The following is a 19,704-nucleotide window of genomic DNA, read 5'->3' as shown; positions in this document are numbered from 1 at the left end:
GGGGGGAATCCTATCACAAGTTACAGAGCCACTTTGTGAAAGCCATGATGACAGCTTTTCGTAGATGCATCATTGTCAATCATCAATGCCAGAGGATAGGCTCAAGTCCAAATATTCAAGCGCTCGCTGCAAGATCTCGAATCCTGTGGACGAGTTGGCATCCAGTTAGAGCCGTCTCATGGCTGCGTGGCTTTTGTGCCATTTGTGATGTGCAAGGTGAAGAAAATTAGTGCAGCAATGAGGTTTTGGATAATAATATCTCTTGGCCTCCCAATTTGCTTGCCATCCTGCTCGAAGCACCAGCCGCCTCAAAAGTAGAAATCGCCAACAAATCGATACTCACTAATACCTTGGCCAAGCGTGCCAAACCAAGCCCTCGTTCTGATTATATTTGCCCAGACTTTTATGACAGCAGATATCACCTGTGGAATCGGCAGAGTGAGCAAACTAGAGGCGCTAGCAAATGAGTCGACAAGGGAGGGAAATTTCTCGTCACATCTGGCGATTTTGAGTTTATTTGCTAAGAGTGAGTTTGCCATTTCCTTGTGGAGAAAGGGTGGTAAAGCAGAGCACTGTTGGCACTTTTCATGTTCTGTAGCATATTTAGGTGGGTGAGAACAAATGTGGAGCGAGCAAATAAATTACCTATGTGATAGTCAGCCAGCCCTGGCATCAAAGGTTTGAGAAGAAGCCGTCTCAACCGCACATGGGAGAAGGAGGTCCCAAACGCGGGGTGTTGCAAGACAACAGGAGACAGGGTTGAGCTTGATAGTTACCAATTTTACTTAATGCCACCACCGGGGATAAGACTTAAATGCACATGCCTACTGGTGAACTACTACCAGCAGTGCATAAGAATGTATTTCGGTCAATCATTCAGCTCTTCGGTCAGTATATTGTCAACTATTATGAACATCCCTAGCTGTGCAGTAGTAATGCTTAATTGTTCGATCCAAAGTATCGACATCTGTATTTGTCGAAACTCCCAGGAGGCACTGTTATCCTTCAGATATTGAGATATTGCTGCTGGTGTAATGCTGCTATTTTGGGGGGAATTCAAAAGCCAGTGGCAACAGGTAATTACATGTGAAGACAGCACCTCGTCATCGTCGGTTTTGCTTCCGGTTGTTGTTATTAATAGCGAATTGACTTGTTGATGTTGCTGTTGCCATCACCGTCGCCATCACTTGCGGGGCCTGAGGCATGGCAGACGCAGGTCTCTTACATCAGCAACCCTAACTAACCCAATCAGGTTAGTACACGCCTTGTTATCGCTGAATACGGTAATCTTCACCACCAAGCCGCAGAACTCAAACACCCATGGTTATTGTTTGACTTCCGGCGGCGGCGACGTTGAGCCAACCCAACTAAAGTACCGCTTGACTCTATATAAGCCAGCATGGGCCACTTCACTCGTCCCTGTACCCGTTCTGCATCGTCGAGGCATGTATGTATGTATGTATATTCCCCAACTTCTTTTTCACGTTGTCCAACAAATATCTCGCAGGTTCTTCCTTGGCCCTCTCGGCTTGCTCCACTAAACCTCGTATCTCTGCTGAGCAGATAACACATCCTGGCCCATCCGCCATTCGTTGCTCTCCAGCTGTTGTCAAGGGATAAGACCACCACTCATTGTTGGGAGTTCCGTCCACGGCGGGGTCTTTGACTGAGGCGTGAGCTTGCCGCGATGTCGTCCCCGTTATTTACCCATCCCATCCTCTCGCCGGAAAACCTCCAGACGATCAGAGAACAACCCAGTCCGCTGCCTTCTCCGCTGAAACAGGAACAACAACAGCTACTACAGCCCATCATTGAGGCTACTGATTCCGCAGAGCCCAGTTCGAAGTGTCCATCCGCTACTGCAGACCTCACACACACTTCGCCTCCCATTTCCAATACCTTGCTTCAGGATTATTCCGAAAACATCGATCCTTTGCAATCGAGCGATCCGACCCTCTCTCGCTGCAAAAGTCATGAGCAAAATACCGGCGCACCGCCATCTTCCACAACCACTCATCTGGAAACACTGTCGCTTTCTCCCGGCTTTCCATCCTCTCCGATGGGCCCGACAAGATCGTTCTTACAACATCGCAAAAACGCGCGGTCAATTGACTCTATTCCGCGCCAAACAATATTGAAAGCTCTTGCCTCAAAAGGAAACGGTTCTCTCAGCTGCCATATACCCCCTCCGGCGTCATTGGCTAGTCTGCTCGCTCTTACCAACTCTGAAACGGACAACAGCTCGTCGCGGAAACTCTCTGTTGCACTTCCAAGCTCGAACTTAAGCAACGAGAGAACACCATCCACCGCACGTTTCCCTTTAACATCTCCTTGCTTTTATCATCAGCGATTCGATGATGCCGTCAACATCGATAAAGTCCTTGAGGAGATCGCTGCAGACGAGTGGATGTCGCATTCTAGGTTGATGCAAACCGCGACCGGTGTCCGAGAGGTGTCGAAACAATTGCAACGGCGCCCTATCAAACTGGCAGTCAAGAATGTCATGATTGTTACGAAGGCGCGGGATAACCGCCTAGTGTACCTCACGCGGGAGCTGTCAGAATGGTTACTGAGCACTCCGCGATACGGTAGTGACTTAGGTGTAAACGTCTATGTCGACCACAAGTTACAGCACTCGAAACGCTTTGACGCTCCTGGCCTGCTAGCGAAAGAGCCCCGGTTTGAGCACATGCTGAAGTACTGGACACCCGACCTTTGCTGGTCGTCGCCGGAAACATTCGATCTGGTCCTTACTCTGGGCGGGGACGGGACTGTCCTATATACCTCTTGGCTTTTCCAACGCGTTGTACCACCTGTGCTATCTTTTGCGCTCGGGAGCTTGGGATTCTTGACGAATTTTGAGTTCGAAAAGTACAAAGAACACCTCAATCAAATCATGGGCGACGTGGGCATGCGTGTAAATCTGCGGATGAGATTTACATGCACCGTCTACCGTGCGGATCGAAGACCTGGACATCTGCCTGGAGCAGTTGTGGAAGGCGAGCAGTTCGAAGTTGTAAATGAACTGGTCATTGATCGTGGGCCTTCACCTTATGTCTCAAACTTAGAGCTATATGGTGACAACGAGCTGTTAACAGTGGTCCAGGCAGATGGCTGTATATTCTCTACTCCCACAGGTAAAGTTACCTCTTTAACATCTAATTCCACCTCTACTATAACAGAAAATTTAATTTTACTATCCACAGGTTCTACCGCGTATTCTCTCTCGGCGGGGGGCTCTCTTGTCCACCCTTCAATTCCTGGAATCCTTCTTACCCCCATTTGTCCACATACCCTTTCTTTCCGCCCCATGGTCCTCTCAGATGCCCTACTATTACGCATTGCTGTTCCTAACGCGTCTCGATCTACTGCATACTGCTCTTTCGATGGGAAAGGTCGTATCGAGCTTCGTCAAGGTGACTACGTCACAGTGGAAGCAAGTCAGTACCCATTTCCCACTGTAGTGGCCGGCTCAGGGGAATGGTTTGAGAGCGTCCGCCGTGCACTGCGCTGGAATGTTCGTGGTGCGGTCCAAAAGGCATGGAACGATCCTACCGATGGGGACCTCAACACTGCTGGCGACGAAGATGAGGAAGAGCAATGGGATATCGACCCAGACTCCGACACACCGTTCGGGGCGGGGACTGATAGCGGGCTGGGCCCAAGTGAGGATGGAGAAAGCCCTGGTTCAAGCAGTCCACTTCGGAGGAAATTGAGTTTGCTTAACATGTAGATCTAGATATCTTTCGTCCTTTGTTTTCCCTCCGTTTTGCCATGCACATATATTTTCACAGTCCGCGTTTCACTTTTCACTTTTCATTTTCTTCATATAATGTCTGTCATGCCTGTTATCCTGTACATACATATATACATCATCCGTTTGGCGCACATCTTATTCTTTTCATATTGTTTTTATATTTTAGTATTCTATATTAGAGTGACTTGGAATTGGATTACCGTTATATCGTCTCGAGCTTCATCCTCCTTTAACAAATTTTTTCCAGATGGAGTAATTTGTTTTGCTTGTGGCTGGAGAAGGGTAATCTGAGCTTTGTTACTGATCCGTTATGTCATGAAACCTTTGTGATAATATAGTCATAGTCATAGGCAGTGCTACTTTGCCTCGCATAATACAGCTCATGTTTGTTTGTAAGTTTTAGTAACAAAGATAAAAGCAATCCGAAACACATCGAGTAATGACAGCACGCTGGTGCCACACTTAAATACCTAAATACTCATGGTTTACGCTGCGTAAATACTAGTATCCATGCAGTACTGCCATATGAAGATCAAATATGTGAGCTTAAAACCCCGTTTCAGCTTCCTAAGGGCCCAGGACGCTCCCAAAACCCTTTCTTTCGTTCCTTTCTCTCTTCCAAAAGGAATTGGTTTGAATATGTAACATTGACAAAGAGAAATATTCCGGCTCTCTTCCTTCAACTATCCAGAATTCCATCAGTTGCTAGATACATAATACCCCCTTTGTGGCAAAACCACAAACTATTGGTCGTGCTCGCGTGGTCAAAGCCTAGGATAGCCATGGAATCTTCTCGGAGACAGTTTCCTATTTTTGGAGACGATCCAGCATTTGCACGTATCCAAGCGCCATGTGCCACTTTCGCCACGATCTTTCTCTCTATACTATCTTTCGTGGCCCAGAGGGTGGATGCAGCGGTGCTACATGACATGCCTCCAAGAAGGACGAACCGTTCAGTTCTATATCTGTCTGGCGTATCTTATATATAGTACCGCTGAATTCAGTGCGTGACACGTAGTGCCAAAATAGTCTCTGTTCCGCTGCCGAATATTGTACGGCACAAGGCCATCAACGTATTGCTGAACGCGTCATCTCTAGCCGATTATAGAAGCACCGGGGAACTCGCCCGAGTATCAAAGAGCCGCCAGCACTAGTGACTAAAAACGGAAAGGGAACTTGAATTAATTGAGTCAACTGTAACAAATAAGTCGAATGCAATATGGAGCTAAAGTGGCAAACGTATAAGGGGGCGCATTTCATATGACTACCCGCATGGACATCACACTATCAACTTTCGATAATTTCAAAATTTCTTAGGGGCCCCCCGACTGCCATTGGATGAGCAACGGGCCGATTCAGTTCGACCGTTGAGCAAAGCGGCCCGATGACCAAAAACCAAGGCACAGCGAACGGCGTTCTAGCTTCCAGACAAGCTTGGGATAAAATGTCCACGAACTCAAGAAATCCTCGTTTTCTATCATCAATTAAAATTAATTGATTCCTCCAGGCGCGCCTTGATGGTTACTGAAAGTGCAAAGAAATTAAAAGCATTAGTGAAATGTAGGGGCAGCCCTAGATTGGTGGCAACGTTTTCAATGATTCGTATGCACAACACTGCATAGGAACGGAGAATTTGACATTGAATCACATACTCGGGCCAACGACAAGGATAAAACGCAAAAATCTCCGCCTCTTCCACTAAGAGCCGGCTGGCAACATGCCACAGCATGTCACCAGTCACAGCTATCTGCCAGGATGACTGCCAGGGCTTCGAGCCATTTTCTGTCGACTTCATCAAATCCAGATGGCTGGGTGCAGTCAATGTCGATTATAGCAACGGTCTGATAAGGTGATTCTCTTAGTTAGGCGCAAAAATATTTCGAGCCGTGCTGCCACAAATTCACAGACCAATGTTCAATATTTGCACGCTTACGCTTAGGGGAAATAGAACTCACCTCTCCATTCACCAAAATGGGGACAACAATTTCACTTCTACTCTCGGCATCACAGGCAATATGGCCCTCCCAGTTGAGCACGTCTGGTACCAACACGGTCTCTCGCTTTTCAGCTGCTGTCCCGCACACCCCTCGTCCAAATTGGATCAACTGGCATGCGGGTTTTCCATGGAAAGGGCCCAGTAGCAGGGTTTGCGTGCCTGGCGTTTCCTTGGTATCTGAGCCGGCAAAAACCAAAGATGGAAATCTATCCTGCCGGACGTAGAAACCAGCCCAATTCACGGCAGAAGAGGGTGCGGGGAGAGCAGCATATGCATGCCACAACAAGGAAGAAACATTGGCAAGGTTGCTGTATCCACAATGAGGAGTGGTTCAATTGCAATGCCTCCAATGATGCAGTTAGATTCAGGCGTACCTCACCTGAATTATTTCCGTATAAGTTTTCTTGTTAGTATATGTTATCTCGTATATTGCCATCAACGGACTAGAATAGATGGAGATAGATCGGCGACAGCTAGGAGAGATATACCCAATTCCGTTGACCATCCAGCAAGCCTTTTGCTTGTTCGAGGACCTGACTATAAACTTCTGTTTTTGTCAAGCCAGGCGCGAAATACGATGAATCTGCGTGCGGCTACGTGTATTTGTTGTCTCCGTTAGATAAGGGGTTTCCAAATCTCGAAGGTCTTCAGGCTAGGTGTGGCATACCATGTTTACGATGGTTAGGATGGCAACAAGAGAAAGGGACAATAATGTAATTTATATTGAAGGACTGTGATATTACAATAGGTATATACAGCAGGAATGATGAGTGAGGATGCGGATAGTGAAGTGGACGTTGTGTAACCTTATCCTTCAGATTAGATAACTAACAACATCAAATACTTAACTAGTTACCCCTCTTAATTTGTAACGTTCCTCCTCCCATTGCTGCTAAGAGCGAGGTTCGCTTTAGTTACAAGAACATATACATAGTCAAGGTTCGACCCTTGATTTGTTCTGTTAACTGCTTTATTTATATCATCAAGTTGCGTCTGTTGTTTGAAGATTTAATACTATCTTGGCCGATCGTGTCGAACTGCCGAAATTCGGCGGCGGATAACAAAGAACTAATCGATCGGTTCACTAACCAAGAAGTGGATATTCCATCTCCATCATAGTATCTTCTCCAAATTTGATTAAGGGGATGCTCTCTGCAGCGTGAGAGTTTCTCATTACGGAACAGGGGTAAACTCATCCATCGCTGGGTGTGACCGCTCTACCATTTGTACTGCAGCCAAACTTTTATTATCTTTCAGTCGAAGATGCGCTCCTCCCGTTTGCTTTTGCTCCAGCTTTGGGCGGAATTGAACATCGCTGCAGATATTGTGTTTTCCTCAGCTGCAGTCGTTCATGGTGCAACAGCACAAATGCCCCTTGGACTTGATGATACCATCGATATTGTGTCTGACAGTCAGTTCTCCGGACTAATGACCTTTGCGAATGTACCGTATGTCAATTGCTTCGTGGATAGCGAGGCAACGAAACAGCCATATGACATTGCGTTTATGGGAGCACCTTTTGATACGGTATGCTCAAGTTCTGTTATACATGAGTGAAAACTACTATGCCTAGTATGACGGGGGACATCGGCTTGTTTAATTTTATATTGCACACTGCTTATCAATATACTCGCGATATACAGGGCGTAACTGCTCGCCCTGGTGCACGATTTGGCCCTGGAGGGATCCGTCAGGGTTCCCGGCGCATTAGGCCAGATGGCGCCTGGAGCATCTACACCGGAGAAAACGTGTTCGCAAGTTGGGCAAGCATTGTGGATTGCGGCGACGTTCCCTTGACTTTCTTGGATAATACCGTCGCTTTGAAGCAACTTGGCAAGGCACATAAGGTGAGTTTCGTTATTATTAACCGGAGTCATGGGCAGGGCTTTCCAATCACACATATTCGGATTTCGTTCGACAAGTAGGGATGCCTTCTAGACATATATGATGGCTCTTCATCTCCATCGTAACGGGTTATACATCGTTTCGAATCTCACATCTTCTCACAGGTTGTTTCGTCTCGACCCGCCAATTCCTCTGATGTTTCGACGATCCCTCGCATAATTACGCTTGGTGGCGACCACACGACAACTCTACCAGCGTTGCGATCAACATATAAGCATTGGGGCCCAGTCTCCGTCATTCATTTTGATAGTCATATCGGTTGGTGTCACCAGCCCTCAAGCCGCCTAACATGAAATTTGGTCGAGCTGGGCATATATTGTGATTTTCGAGGACCTGTTGGCTAAGACTCCCTAAAATTTAGACACATGGGACCCTTCTGTGCTAGGTACACATAGCAATTCTCATATCTCCCTTCCATGTATGTGACCGTAGTAGCAAATAAACTAAATCTAAACATAGGTGGCGGCATTTCAAACTATGCGTGAGTTTAGGGCATCTGCTAAAAGCTTCGTATTTCAGTTCAATAACTTACATTCACACCCAGCGGTGTCAATCACGGCACATTCCTCCATATCGCCCATGAAGAAGTAAGTATCCAAGCACTCAATGTTCCGAATGCCTAATTTCCCCGAGTCCCTGCTGTACATCAGCTCCCTTGCATTCATTGCTCTCATGCTATTCGTCCCAGGGCCTTGTCCTCAACTCCTCCTCCATTCACGTCGGAATTCGGGGGCCCGTAGTGCGTCCCAAAAATGACATAAAAAATGATATCCAGTGCGGGTTTGACATCATCACAGCCCGCGACATTGACCGCATCGGCACAAGTGGCATCGTGGAGAAGATTCAAAACCGCGTCGGGAACAATAAGGCGTATTTAAGTGTTGATATTGATGTGTTGGATCCTGCATTCGCACCTGGTATGTAAGCTGGTTTTCGTTTTCGAATTAAGTTCTCTCATTCTGCTCGACAGATGGCCATTGTGGATTTAAATCTGCTGCTAATTGTGCCCACTGAAGCAACCGGAACACCGGAACCCGGAGGGTTCAGTACTCGTGAGCTTCTCACCATCCTCGATGCGCTTGCAGACACCGAAATCCAGGTCGTTGGTGCTGATGTCGTTGAAGTTGCACCTATATATGATACAGCTGGGGAATCAACAGCACTAGCAGCGGCAGAAGTGGCGCATTCACTGTTGGCGCTGATGGTTAGCGGGCCTTTCAAATAGATGCTGTTCCATTATGGTGAAATAAGAGGGGCGAGTTTGTGGTCGACTGTGGTATCTCAATGTGACCTAACGGGAGGTAGTGTCATGTCGAGTAGTAGCTAAGGCTGAATTGAAACGAGATAATTCCGGGAACGGCATATACCTAAATCCAATATGCATGATGTGACAGTAGCTCCAATGGGGCTCTCTCAATAGGTGATATGATAATAAGCTGATCGTCTCTCTCCTCTCTTATCCGGGATTTGCAGCAGTTTAGATGGTGCGTTTTGAATGAGGGATGAAACGAAAATGTATTCTTCTCTTCATTCTTCAGCCCCTCACCTACTCACACTCATTCCCTTCTTTTGCCAGATTATCGTATGATATTTTCAGCCTAACGCCCAAATGTACTAGTATGTATGATGTGCCGTAAACATGCATATCTTCAAGGAATTGTTTCCATGCCAATGGTCTAGTTTTAGAGCAGTAGTCCACCAGAGCTAGCGAGGGGGCAATACGGCGGTAACGAAAGACATTCCGATCAACGTGTAGTCAGGTAATCCATGTATGTATGTGCGTATGGAGAGTGGGTTGATATTGGGTGCGGATCGTGCCCACGTGACTCAGGGGCCAGCCTCGAAGCTCTTTATCTTTGTTGCACATGGGGCGTTGCTTGGATTTATCCCTACTCTTTGCTGAACATTTTATGCTCCAGTTGAAAATATTATCTGCATGATGTTTATCGAACGCCGCCTTCTCCGTGGGGTGACTACTTATTCTGCCGTTGTGGAGAGTGAGACTAATTATCTCCTCAAACTGACATATTTTGACGAGCGGACGAAATTCTTTGCCCTCATCCACGAATCCCGGGCTGAGATCGAAACTACTGTTGCATATCATCTTGGTCTCGAGTCGTCAAAGCAATGCCACGTTGAGGAAATGGCACAGTGGATACACGGCACTTTTAACGTTTGTGTCCCTGTTCGAATTGAACCTTCTCAAGACCGGGTAATTATAAGGTTTACGCTGCCATATCGCAACGGAGAAAAAGTTTTCCCTGGGAACGCCGATGAGAAAGTCCGTTGTGAAGCTGGGGCGTATGCGTGGTTACAGCAGGAGTGTCCATCTATCCCAATTCCGTATTTACATGGCTTCGGCTTATCGAACGGTCTACATGTTCGTCGGATCTCTGAAATTCCTAAATTTTCTCTTACTGACTGATGTTCTTTACTACAGTTTAGATCTGTGAGAAATTTTCCCTGGTTATCTCGATGGGCGCAGAAGCTCCGCCAGGCCCTGTTGTCGATGTGGCACCGTCAGCAACCCTCCAACTATATCCCGACCCACGCCTTAACGCTTCCAAATTCAATTGGGTCATATTTGGTGATGGATTATATTGAAGAGTCAGAAGGACAAATGCTGTCTGAAACATGGGACGAGTATCGGGAAGACAAAAAGCGTCTTACGAATCTCTTCCATGGGCTGTCAGGTCTAATGCTACAAATGAGTCGAATCAAATTGCCAAAAATTGGATCTTTTATTATCGATGATACCGGCTTTCTCAGGTTGGCGAATCGACCACTTACCTCGATGCTTCAAGAATTAGAAAATGCAGGGGTTCCAATGCATATTGCGAGGGACCGCACCTTCACAAGTGTAATTGCATACGTCGCTGATCTCCTCGCATATCATGACAATCAGCTTCGACAAAACGCAAATGCTGTCAAGGGCTTAGGTGACTGTGTCAGTCAAATATGTGCGCTAACAATCATGAAAGCTGTAGCACCACAATTTTATAATCATGACTATGACGCTGGTCCGTTTGTATTCTCCTTGACTGATCTACACCAGAGCAATATCTTTGTCGACAAAGACTGGAACGTAACCTATATAATCGACCTGGAATGGGCTGCTTCCCTTCCTGTTGAGTTCATCCAGCTGCCGCACTGGTTGGCTGGCAAAGAGGTTGATGGAATCGAACCGGACCTTTACACCGCCTACCTTGAAGAATATGTGGGCATTCTGAGAGAGGGCGAAAAGAAGGTGGACGAAGCTGAGAGTCATCCATTTAAGTTGTCTCACACTATAGATTCCGGATGGAAGGTGGGCACATTTTGGTTTAACCTCGCTCTGCGGAGTCCGCCTGCAATGCATTCACTGTTCTACAACAGGATCCAACCTCAGTTCGCCTCGCAACACTTGAAGGATCAGGAATTTTATAAGGTTGTCGCATTCTACTGGTGTCGCGAAGCCAGTGCCTTCATTCGGACAAAGTGCAATGACAAAAAAAACTATGATATCCGGCTTAAGGAGGCATTTCAGAGCAACGATTAGGTACAAAAACCCATGTATCCCAGTGCAGTCCATCCAACATTCAACTTCTGTTTCGCCTGCACGTTGAGCTGCATTGTTTCAAAGGCCCCTCCCACATCCATACGACATTTAGCTATTCTCCCTTGATTTATCATTATTATTTGCAGTGGTGCCTTGCTCCGCCTCCATGTCGAGGAATGTGTTCTGGAGGACTCTGTCTAAGACGTTCCGTGCCCTCTTTTCCTTCGCAGCCGCACTGGAACTCGTTAGTTGTTTCAGGGTCTGCAAATCGGCAACCAAGGTCCCGGTCGCCTCTTTTGTCTCAGACTCGCGCTGACCCGAATTCTGCGAAGTTTTGGAGGACGACTGCGTGTTTTCTTCCGGCATCGTTGGAATATTCTGCAAGGCGTTTAGTTTTGGAACTCAACAGCCAGCACCGAACATGACATGCCTGTTTGTATCTCCCGTACAGGGATAATACCGAGAAGATGAGCTTTGTTTTGATTCAATAATTTAATTTAGTTGAATACATAGTTCTGAATGGAAGTGGAAGCGTTGTTGACCGAACAAAACCCTCTACCGGCAGCATTGATATACTGGCACCGATACCCCGCAGCCATAATCATTCTTCTCGGTACCAAGATGTACTCATTCGGACGCTGCTTGTTTGTTAGCCTTGTCCTTGGCTTAGAATCAAAAATGAGATTCATGGGCACGAATTGATTGATTGGTATGGCTGCCTGCAAGGCTGGCCGAACTTGATGCCCGTGCAGTGGGAAACTCTATGTATTTGGTCTAGTGCAACGCAGCTGGACGTTTCCATTGTGAGCAGGATGCATCCTCTTATGACAAATAAGCATCATGGATGTGTGAATATCAGGCATCATTACAGCTTGTTTTTTCCCCATAACATTCGACGCATTTTCTCCGGCAGAACAAAATCCGCTGTAACAAATCCCATTCATGAGATCGGCATATTTTCAACGATGACCTGATTATCGTTTTGTCCAGCCTTTCCTTAAGCTTCTTGGTTCTCTTTCCGCGCATGACTGAAATGAGCAGCAGAGCAACCGTTCTGGCAAACCCTTAGCCCGTAGTCAGCTTTCATCTCCACCAGCCAAAATATGCCTGACATTACGTGGTCTCCTTCTGTCAAAAATGTCAACCGCTAATCTTGTCGGGTTCCATCAATTAACCCTTCCAGCTCACAAGTTGTGTTGATGTATCCCCAACTGCTAAATACCATATGCAGGAGCATTTACAGAATGCTGCTTGTTGCAAATAAACGCCTGTGCATACGGGAGGGGTGGAGCAAAACAGTCCTTGTGGCACAACTCGAAAAAATTTAAAATGGAAAACCTCAATATCAGAGTCTCGATGACCCCTAATGGTCAGGGTTTTGGGAGGCTTGACGCTTTCAGTTGAACAGGGCAAGCTTTTAGGGAGCGCCAATGGAGCCTTCTAAACTAACCCCCAAATCTTTTTGGGGTTCTGCCAGAACTATATACAGTTTGTGGCGGGATAGTGGACCAGTACAAATAAATGAATCGTAGCCCTCAATGTCTACTGCACATTCACACGGGCGAAAGCCTGCTCACCCAAATAAAAGTCAATGAACGACCTGATTTGAGATGGCAACCAAACAAAAACAGAAGCAAAAAAAAAAAAAAAAAAAAAAAAAAAAAAAAAGAAAAAAAAAACTCTAGAAATCCATCCATCTGAAAAGAAACATAGAGTGACTGCGACGTCGAAAATGACTTTATTTTATCTGATATATGATATATGGGTATTGTAACAACTATCGTATACACACACGAGTGACAAGACGCAGAAGTTTTAAGTAATGGTAGGGAGGATAATGCACTCGAACCCATAGCAACAAACCCCCATCCAGCCATGAGAAAAAGTAAGAAAAGTAAAGACAAATACAAAATACAAAAAGGGTGAGACAACACGAAAGGGGAATATGGGAGGAACGTACTCGAGGGATTACCATTCAATTTATTTTGTAATAGGCGGGGAAACCAGGAAGAAACGAAAAGAAAGAAAGAAACGAAAAGAAAAAAAAAAAACAATAGAAATAAAAATAAAAATTAACGGCAAAAATTAATAGCCGCAGACGAGATATGTGTATGGAAACGAAGCAATCTCTTATACCATCAACAAAGCAGTTACAACGAGCATCGACGCGCCGACGACGACGGGGTATCTAGCCTGTAGGCCAACAGCGGCGTTCCCACTACCCGGTTTGCTAGATTTGCCATCTACAGCTCCAGATCCCGGTTCAGCACCACCAGATGATCCAGTGCCTGCATTCTGGCTACCGGAACCGTCCAAGCCAGGCCCTTTGCCAGCACCTTTCATGATGTATTGCTTAGCCGGCTCAGGGATGGCGGGAAGGGTGTCACCATCGACATCCCAGTCGGGAGCATTCTTCTTAGGACATGGGTTGGCTCCACCAGTCTTGTTGTACCCACCATCACCGTCTGGGTTCTTGGTGGCAGCAAAAGCTTTCTTCAGCGTGTCGAAATCTTTGAGAGGCACAGCCTGGCCGTCCTCGAGTTTGACTAAACCGTAGTTATTGGGTTCCTCGGAATACTCATAGACGAGACCACCAGAGTAGACGCTGGTCATTTTATCGGAGTATAGAGCCTTCACTTCGTTCCATTCGCGTGTGTTGGTATTGCACCCGAACTCCGAGAGGAAAAGGGGCAGTCCGTAACCCGAGAATAGCTCGACCTTCTTGTTCCAGCCGGATATTTCGAAGGTGGATGGATCACACCATGAATAATCATTGAAAGCAAAGAAGTCGCTGCGCTCGTCGTCAGGGCCGCAGTTCATGTATTGCGCCATCTGGAAGCGGTTGGTGTCGACATCGGCCTGTTGAAATACAAAACGGGGAGTTAGCCTCGGAGTGTTTCTCCTCTCGTTCGTACATCATAACTTTGCTGCCATTCATACCGCAGAGTAACCGACAGGGACTGCTCTCAGGCCCTGCTGACGAAGATATTGGCGCATATCGCGAGTGACCGCCTTGACGTAAGGGGCGGTTTTCGAGGAAGGGCCATCATTGACTACTTCGTTTCCAGAGAAGAAAGCCTGTAGTCGTCATTAGCAAGCTTATCTGAATAGACAGCCGACAACTTGTTCAGGGGTGTTTAATCATACCAATGTGTTGTCGTATCGGGCGAACATGTCAAGGGTCGCAAATACGTTCTGGAGGTAGACGTCATTGTAGGAAGGCTTGGGATCTGTGGGAAAACCGGGTGGAACAAAGGTCAAAATAAATCACCCTCTGAATTCAATCTCATGCCGGGAACAAGGACGTACGTACCCTTCCTGTTAATGGAGTACTTGGGGGTGTTGACATCGAGGACAAGGTAGATGCCAGCATCTGCCAAAGCTGCCATGCACTCGTCGTGATTCTTGCTGTTATCGACAGTGTAAATACGGATAGTGTTCAGACCCAGTTCCTTGAATTTGGCGATGTCGCTTTTGCATTCCTTGGCATCGGCAATTGGATCTTTGAGCTTGGAAGCTCCGCCCTGGAAATGATATTAATTTCAGGAAATGCTCTCCTCCACTTGGTTATCGGGACAGCAAGGGCGAGTTGAACTTTGGACGAACCGGTTGATAATCACTAAAGCGAACAAAACATCAAATTAGAATGCATTTCGAAGTTTTAAGCGGGGGGAAAACATAAATAAATGGAACTAAATTGATAATATTAAGAAAGAGATGGGAAGGGGTTAAGCTGGAACTTACACTCCACGCATGTAAAACCGCTTGTCTCCCTGCCAGAATGCTAACAAACACAGAATAGCCCAGTCAACATACCAGCCGACGCTCGGCATTGGGACTTGCCAATTCATTCAAGGGCCAAAGATGATTTCTTGACATACCGTTTCCCTTGACCGTGATGGGAGTAATCTTGCTCGCTCTGGCGCGCACATCGCTGGCCACACCGGCGAAAGCGGACGAGGCCCCCAAGACAGCCGCCGTTAACACGGACACAGCTGTGGTTTTCATATTGAAGATTGGGCGCTAAATCTCCGTAGACCGCTGTGGAAGGTGTCAATGAGCAGGTTGTCTTTCCGTCTTTCCTCCTTTCTTTTGCTTTTTTTTTTTTAATTTAATTAACAAGATTTTCAGTTCCTGTATGAATAGCAACGAAGGACCTGGTGGCGGTGGGAAGAAGTTTGATTAAAGATTGTAAAGAGAGTGAATTTTTTCCTTTTTTAAACGAGAGAATATGAAGAGGAGAAAAACACAAGAAGCAGGCGATGCTGGAAAGAACGAAGGGCAGAGGCGTCCCTCTCGAAGATGCAAAGGAAGGAGTCAAAGAGGGAGTGAGAACGACAGAAAAGTTCCAAGTTGGGTGGATCGATCCAAAAGTGAAACAAAACGGAAACTCGATCAGTTAAAAGCCGGACACGAAACATGGTTAAGGACAGGACTCGTACTTGGTGCTGTGGGCCTGGCGGCGCCAGAACCAGGATTTCGCCAGGCGGATCCTTGGGGACGGACTGCCTGTTTATTGGCTCTTGGGAGGGGGAAGCCCTTCCAGGTTGGGCATATCCATCCCTGGACGCGGGCCTCCAGCATCCCTAACAGGCCCCAAGGATTTAGTTAAGGATAGGCTGGTTTCGGAGGGGGAGATCATCTGCATGCACATCCAACACTTCCAAACAACTAATCAACCCAACGTCCTCAGACACAGAAAAGGAGGCCTAGAGGATTATCTCACACCGTGCACAACTAATAGCCCCACAGATCCACCTCCATTTCTCCCTCCTCCACTCGATCCCACCGGCCATCCCGCCATGCATCATGCCTTCGCACAGGGACAGGCACCACAAGCCCATTAGCGCCGCGCCACCCGCTCCACGATCGCCCGGTCTTCGTCTCTGAAACATACAAGCACCGCCAAGCAGCCACCAACGAGCGAGAATCCTCGTCCTGGCGCTGAGCACTTACGTGGCTGCTGGAGTGCCACGCAGCTCTTGGAAGTTTGCGGCTGGCTTGCCCCATAATTCTCCTTTTTTCTTTTTTTTTTCTTTTTTCTTTTTTTCTTTTTTTTTTTTGGCTGTGAAAGTGTTGTATTTAACCCCTCCTCCCCTCCCCTTTTTTTCTTGTTTTATTGGAGACTAACATGCGATCATAAACCGGCGAATAACATTTCACTTAGATTTCTCGCAGTGTATTGGGCACAGTCTTAAACTCCAATTCAAATTTTGCCGCTGCCACAAAGCAAGCGAGAGGAAGACATATTCAGTCCTCCGTGAGAAGAGAGATACGGATAGGAGGGGCAAGCTATGACAGCACGAAGTAATGACAATACGAAACATGAACAGAAAGAAGGAAAGAAGGAAAGAAGGATTACGCGCCCCGAGATAGTTAACCAACTAGTTATATGTAAAAACTAATTCAGCCAAGCACGAATTACAACAAGATAAAAGGTTGCTAACTGCCCATAAAACGAACGGTATATCCCAAAAACTGCAATAGAAGAAATGAGCATGGTAAGGAGGAGACGGTAACAAAAACATGCAATGCTGCACCAAAACGTGTGAAGAAAAAAAGGCAAGAAAAGCACGAAATGTATAGTTATATAATGTTGGACATTCGTAAATAAACGATAACTTTGCAGGAGAGGGTAACAAAAACCCATCCTAGCTCTATGTAAATCTGTAGCTCAACTCAAGTTGCAATCCTCCCAACCCCAGCCCGCAACCTCTCGAGTCAAAACACAACATATGCACATCAAACAATTGACCCTACACCTCTTCAATGTAATTTGCAGGGACACTCTTCGTCTGGCCCCCCTTCTCAACATCAGACCACCCATTCCCACTATCCCGGTTCACAAGCACAAATCTATCCCCTTCCGCCATGCTCCACTCCGCGTCACTGCGCGCTTCGTAGTCGTACAGCGCAACTACATATTGCAGCTTCTTCGCTCCGCGCTTGGGTGCCACTGCCGGACCACGTCGTTTGCCCGCAACGCTGTTGGCTAGAGACGCGCTGGAGTTTGAGTAGGTGGATCCTGGGCGGTCGGGGAGGCCGGGCTTTGGTGAGAGCGCTAGTGATGGGGTGAAGATTGCTTCGACGTAAGACGCTGGGACGAGGCCGGAGCGGGAGCCTGCCCGAACGCGCATCCAGCCGGATCCGTCTACATTTTTATAAAAATAAAAAGGTTGATGTCAGCGGATGTGAGGTGTTTGGGACGAGGGAGGGAGCGTGGGGAAGAATGGGAAGGGGGCAGAAACCGTCATTGGGGGAAAACATTACCATCTGGTTCAACAATTATAACTTCACGGCCTTCTTCAACTGTAATTTCGTCCTCGCCGTTGGCGTCATATGGATACATCATTTTGCCTCGAGCTTCGTTAGATTTTACAGATAAGCCACGGCTGCGGCCCCCACCTCCACCGCCGCCTCCGTCAGCCTCTCCTTGGTCGGCTGGAGGAGGAGGAGCGCTGATGTATTGTGCGGGTGGGGGCGCAACAATTCGGTTTCTTCGGGGAGCAGTAGCCGGTTTCGTGGTCGTTGATGGAGCAGATGCTGGAAGCTCCGTTGGCCCTTCTTCGGCAACTTGTGGCGTTGAGAGTACAGATACAGAGCGCGCTGCGCTGGCCGCATATCCTGAGCTTAGGGAATTCATAGTATCTCTGCGACTCAGTGTAGGTAACTCCGACGCCCCATTGGTGGGTGAGGATATATCAACCGAAGCCCTTGAGCTGGCTGTTTCTTGTCTTTCTATTTTCAGTTTCCTTTTCTCTTCCTTAGTCTGCTCGCCAGGGCATTCCGCCGGGACTTTCATTTCGCATTTGCTGTGGCAGGTGTAGCCACAATCCCGACAATCGAAACCCTTTGCCGAGAGGCCCCAGATCCTCTCACCGCAAAGATCGCAATTGGTGGGAATTTTAAACGTTTGGGATCGGAAATTGTGGTTCTTAGCTCCAAAGGATAAGTCGCCGACAACCGATATTATAGTCGATGTCTCAACCTCTGCTGTTAATCGTTTACGGTCCAGCAGGTGAAGGTCTTCTTGCATGGCAAATATAGCCCGAACAACTTCCGCTTCATCTCTCTTATCCTTCCCGTCACGAATGTTTTGCCGTAGCTTTTTTGCGTTCTCGACCTCCTTCCTTTTTTTATCTGCCTCTGCCTTCAGCTCTTTTGCCTGGGCTTTGCTCTTCACTAGAGTATTTCGGAGGAAAACCTTTGAAGTCTCGTCCGTGATCATCGTGGCGTCATCGTGCCATACAGGGCTTGGCTCAAATTGCATGTCTGCAGGGTCCTGCCAATTTGTCATGTTGTGCCGAATAAACATTGTAGAGTCGAGCCTGGGCTCGTTACGTGGAATTTCAGATATCAGATGGGAAACATGTTGGTCGCATTTCGTCAAAGTGTTTTTTTCCAGTTGCGCGGCCAACATCCAGATCGAATTCAATTTAGACACTCGGGTTTCATTGAGATCTTGTAATCCCTACGATAATAATAGTTATTCAAAATTGGTCAGTACTAAGCAAGTGGTAGGAAATGATTCTCATACATTCAGCAGTTCTGGGACATATTCATAGTAGTATTTCTCTTTTAGTTTATTCGCTACATTTATAGAAATTAGGTACGTATTCTGTTGTCAAATTAGCATAGGGTCTCCTATGGCTTGGTTGGTCGTTCGGCCATACCTTCACATTATTCATCTCAAGAGTCTGTTGTTGATATGCCACTTGCGCCTTTTGCTTTCCATGATCGAACGAAGATTCCGTTTTTTTCCGTCGGTTTTCTACCTCCTGACAGGCTCCATCATATTTGCCCTTCACCTTCTTTAGATCACTATATGTGGAATCTCGTTCCTTCTCTAGCTTGCCCGCATAGTCAACATGGTTTCTTCGGAGTTCCTCAAACCGCACCGCTGCCTGCTTCAAAGGCTCAGCAACTTGGAAAAGCAGGTCTGAGCCGAAACGATCCCGGTCTGCCGCTTCCGCCTCAATAGCAGAGAGTTGTGTAGTCCAGGTAGTCAATGACGCCGATTCTAATGATCCAGGAGTCAACGACGGAGTATCTCCCACGCTCAAGCTACTCGACTTTTTGGCCTTGCGCTCATGGTACTTTCGACATAATCCGGTAAGTTTCGCAGCGTATTCTTTCTCGATAGCGCTTCGTTCACGATAGAACTGCTGGACTTCTTCGAGCCACGCAATACCATTCGACACCTACACGTTTTTGACTTAATATCCTGGGACGAAAAGCATTCCGTAATCGTAAGGGACTGCTGTAAAGTGGAAATGGACGGAAAGGAACATGCGCACGGGAGTGCGGGGGAAAAGGAGGCGTACCCAGGCATTGACAGGTTTAAAGGCATCCTAATCAATAAGCAGCATTTAGCTTACAGACTCATTCTGAGGACGGAAGCACAGGGAATATACCCTCAATTCAGACCCAAACTGTGGAGAAGTATCAACATCCGTCATTGTTACTCTTATCCAGCTCCATGCAAGGCGTTGTGAAGTGGCGTGCGCA

General features: G+C 47.0%; 6 protein-coding genes across 6 annotated transcripts; 3 read left to right on the top strand and 3 right to left on the bottom strand.

Moving 5' to 3' along the window:
• Nucleotides 1–1,468: 1,468 nt before the first annotated feature.
• Nucleotides 1,469–3,956, top strand: HCBG_04396 (NAD kinase associated with ferric reductase; the record flags this gene model as incomplete). Its single annotated transcript, XM_045431445.1, has 1 exon — nt 1,469–3,956. One exon carries the CDS (start codon nt 1,688–1,690, stop codon nt 3,731–3,733), a length of 2,046 nt encoding a protein of 681 aa, XP_045287998.1.
• A 1,531-nt stretch (nt 3,957–5,487) lies between these two features.
• Nucleotides 5,488–6,640, bottom strand: HCBG_04395 (GAF domain nucleotide-binding protein; the record flags this gene model as incomplete). The annotated part of the gene is made up of 4 exons (XM_045431444.1): nt 5,488–5,598; nt 5,713–6,061; nt 6,242–6,290; nt 6,610–6,640. The coding sequence occupies 4 exons, from the start codon at nt 6,638–6,640 to the stop codon at nt 5,488–5,490; spliced, it is 540 nt and encodes a 179-aa protein (XP_045287997.1).
• A 376-nt stretch (nt 6,641–7,016) lies between these two features.
• Nucleotides 7,017–8,883, top strand: HCBG_04394 (arginase; the record flags this gene model as incomplete). The annotated part of the gene is made up of 8 exons (XM_045431443.1): nt 7,017–7,280; nt 7,397–7,600; nt 7,763–7,916; nt 8,020–8,043; nt 8,118–8,139; nt 8,203–8,245; nt 8,347–8,575; nt 8,675–8,883. 8 exons carry the CDS (start codon nt 7,017–7,019, stop codon nt 8,881–8,883), a joined length of 1,149 nt encoding a protein of 382 aa, XP_045287996.1.
• A 714-nt stretch (nt 8,884–9,597) lies between these two features.
• On the top strand, nt 9,598–11,416 carry HCBG_04393 (uncharacterized protein; the record flags this gene model as incomplete). The annotated part of the gene is made up of 2 exons (XM_045431442.1): nt 9,598–10,038; nt 10,099–11,416. The coding sequence occupies 2 exons, from the start codon at nt 9,598–9,600 to the stop codon at nt 11,194–11,196; spliced, it is 1,539 nt and encodes a 512-aa protein (XP_045287995.1).
• Nucleotides 11,417–13,326: 1,910 nt separating this feature from the next.
• On the bottom strand, nt 13,327–16,206 carry HCBG_04392 (glucanosyltransferase; the record flags this gene model as incomplete). The annotated part of the gene is made up of 8 exons (XM_045431441.1): nt 13,327–14,055; nt 14,137–14,274; nt 14,344–14,426; nt 14,510–14,720; nt 14,803–14,815; nt 15,078–15,285; nt 15,473–15,782; nt 16,153–16,206. 8 exons carry the CDS (start codon nt 16,204–16,206, stop codon nt 13,327–13,329), a joined length of 1,746 nt encoding a protein of 581 aa, XP_045287994.1.
• A 364-nt stretch (nt 16,207–16,570) lies between these two features.
• HCBG_04391 (uncharacterized protein) lies at nt 16,571–19,655 on the bottom strand (the record flags this gene model as incomplete). The annotated part of the gene is made up of 4 exons (XM_045431440.1): nt 16,571–17,347; nt 17,467–18,667; nt 18,870–19,397; nt 19,575–19,655. The coding sequence occupies 4 exons, from the start codon at nt 19,653–19,655 to the stop codon at nt 16,953–16,955; spliced, it is 2,205 nt and encodes a 734-aa protein (XP_045287993.1).
• Between the last annotated feature and the right edge of the window lie 49 nt (nt 19,656–19,704).

The sequence above is a fragment of the Histoplasma capsulatum genome, assembly GCF_000150115.1.
Source record: "Histoplasma capsulatum G186AR genomic scaffold supercont2.5, whole genome shotgun sequence".
NCBI classification, from domain to species: Eukaryota; Fungi; Ascomycota; class Eurotiomycetes; order Onygenales; family Ajellomycetaceae; genus Histoplasma; species Histoplasma capsulatum.
This window is presented reverse-complemented; position numbering and strand designations above follow the sequence as displayed.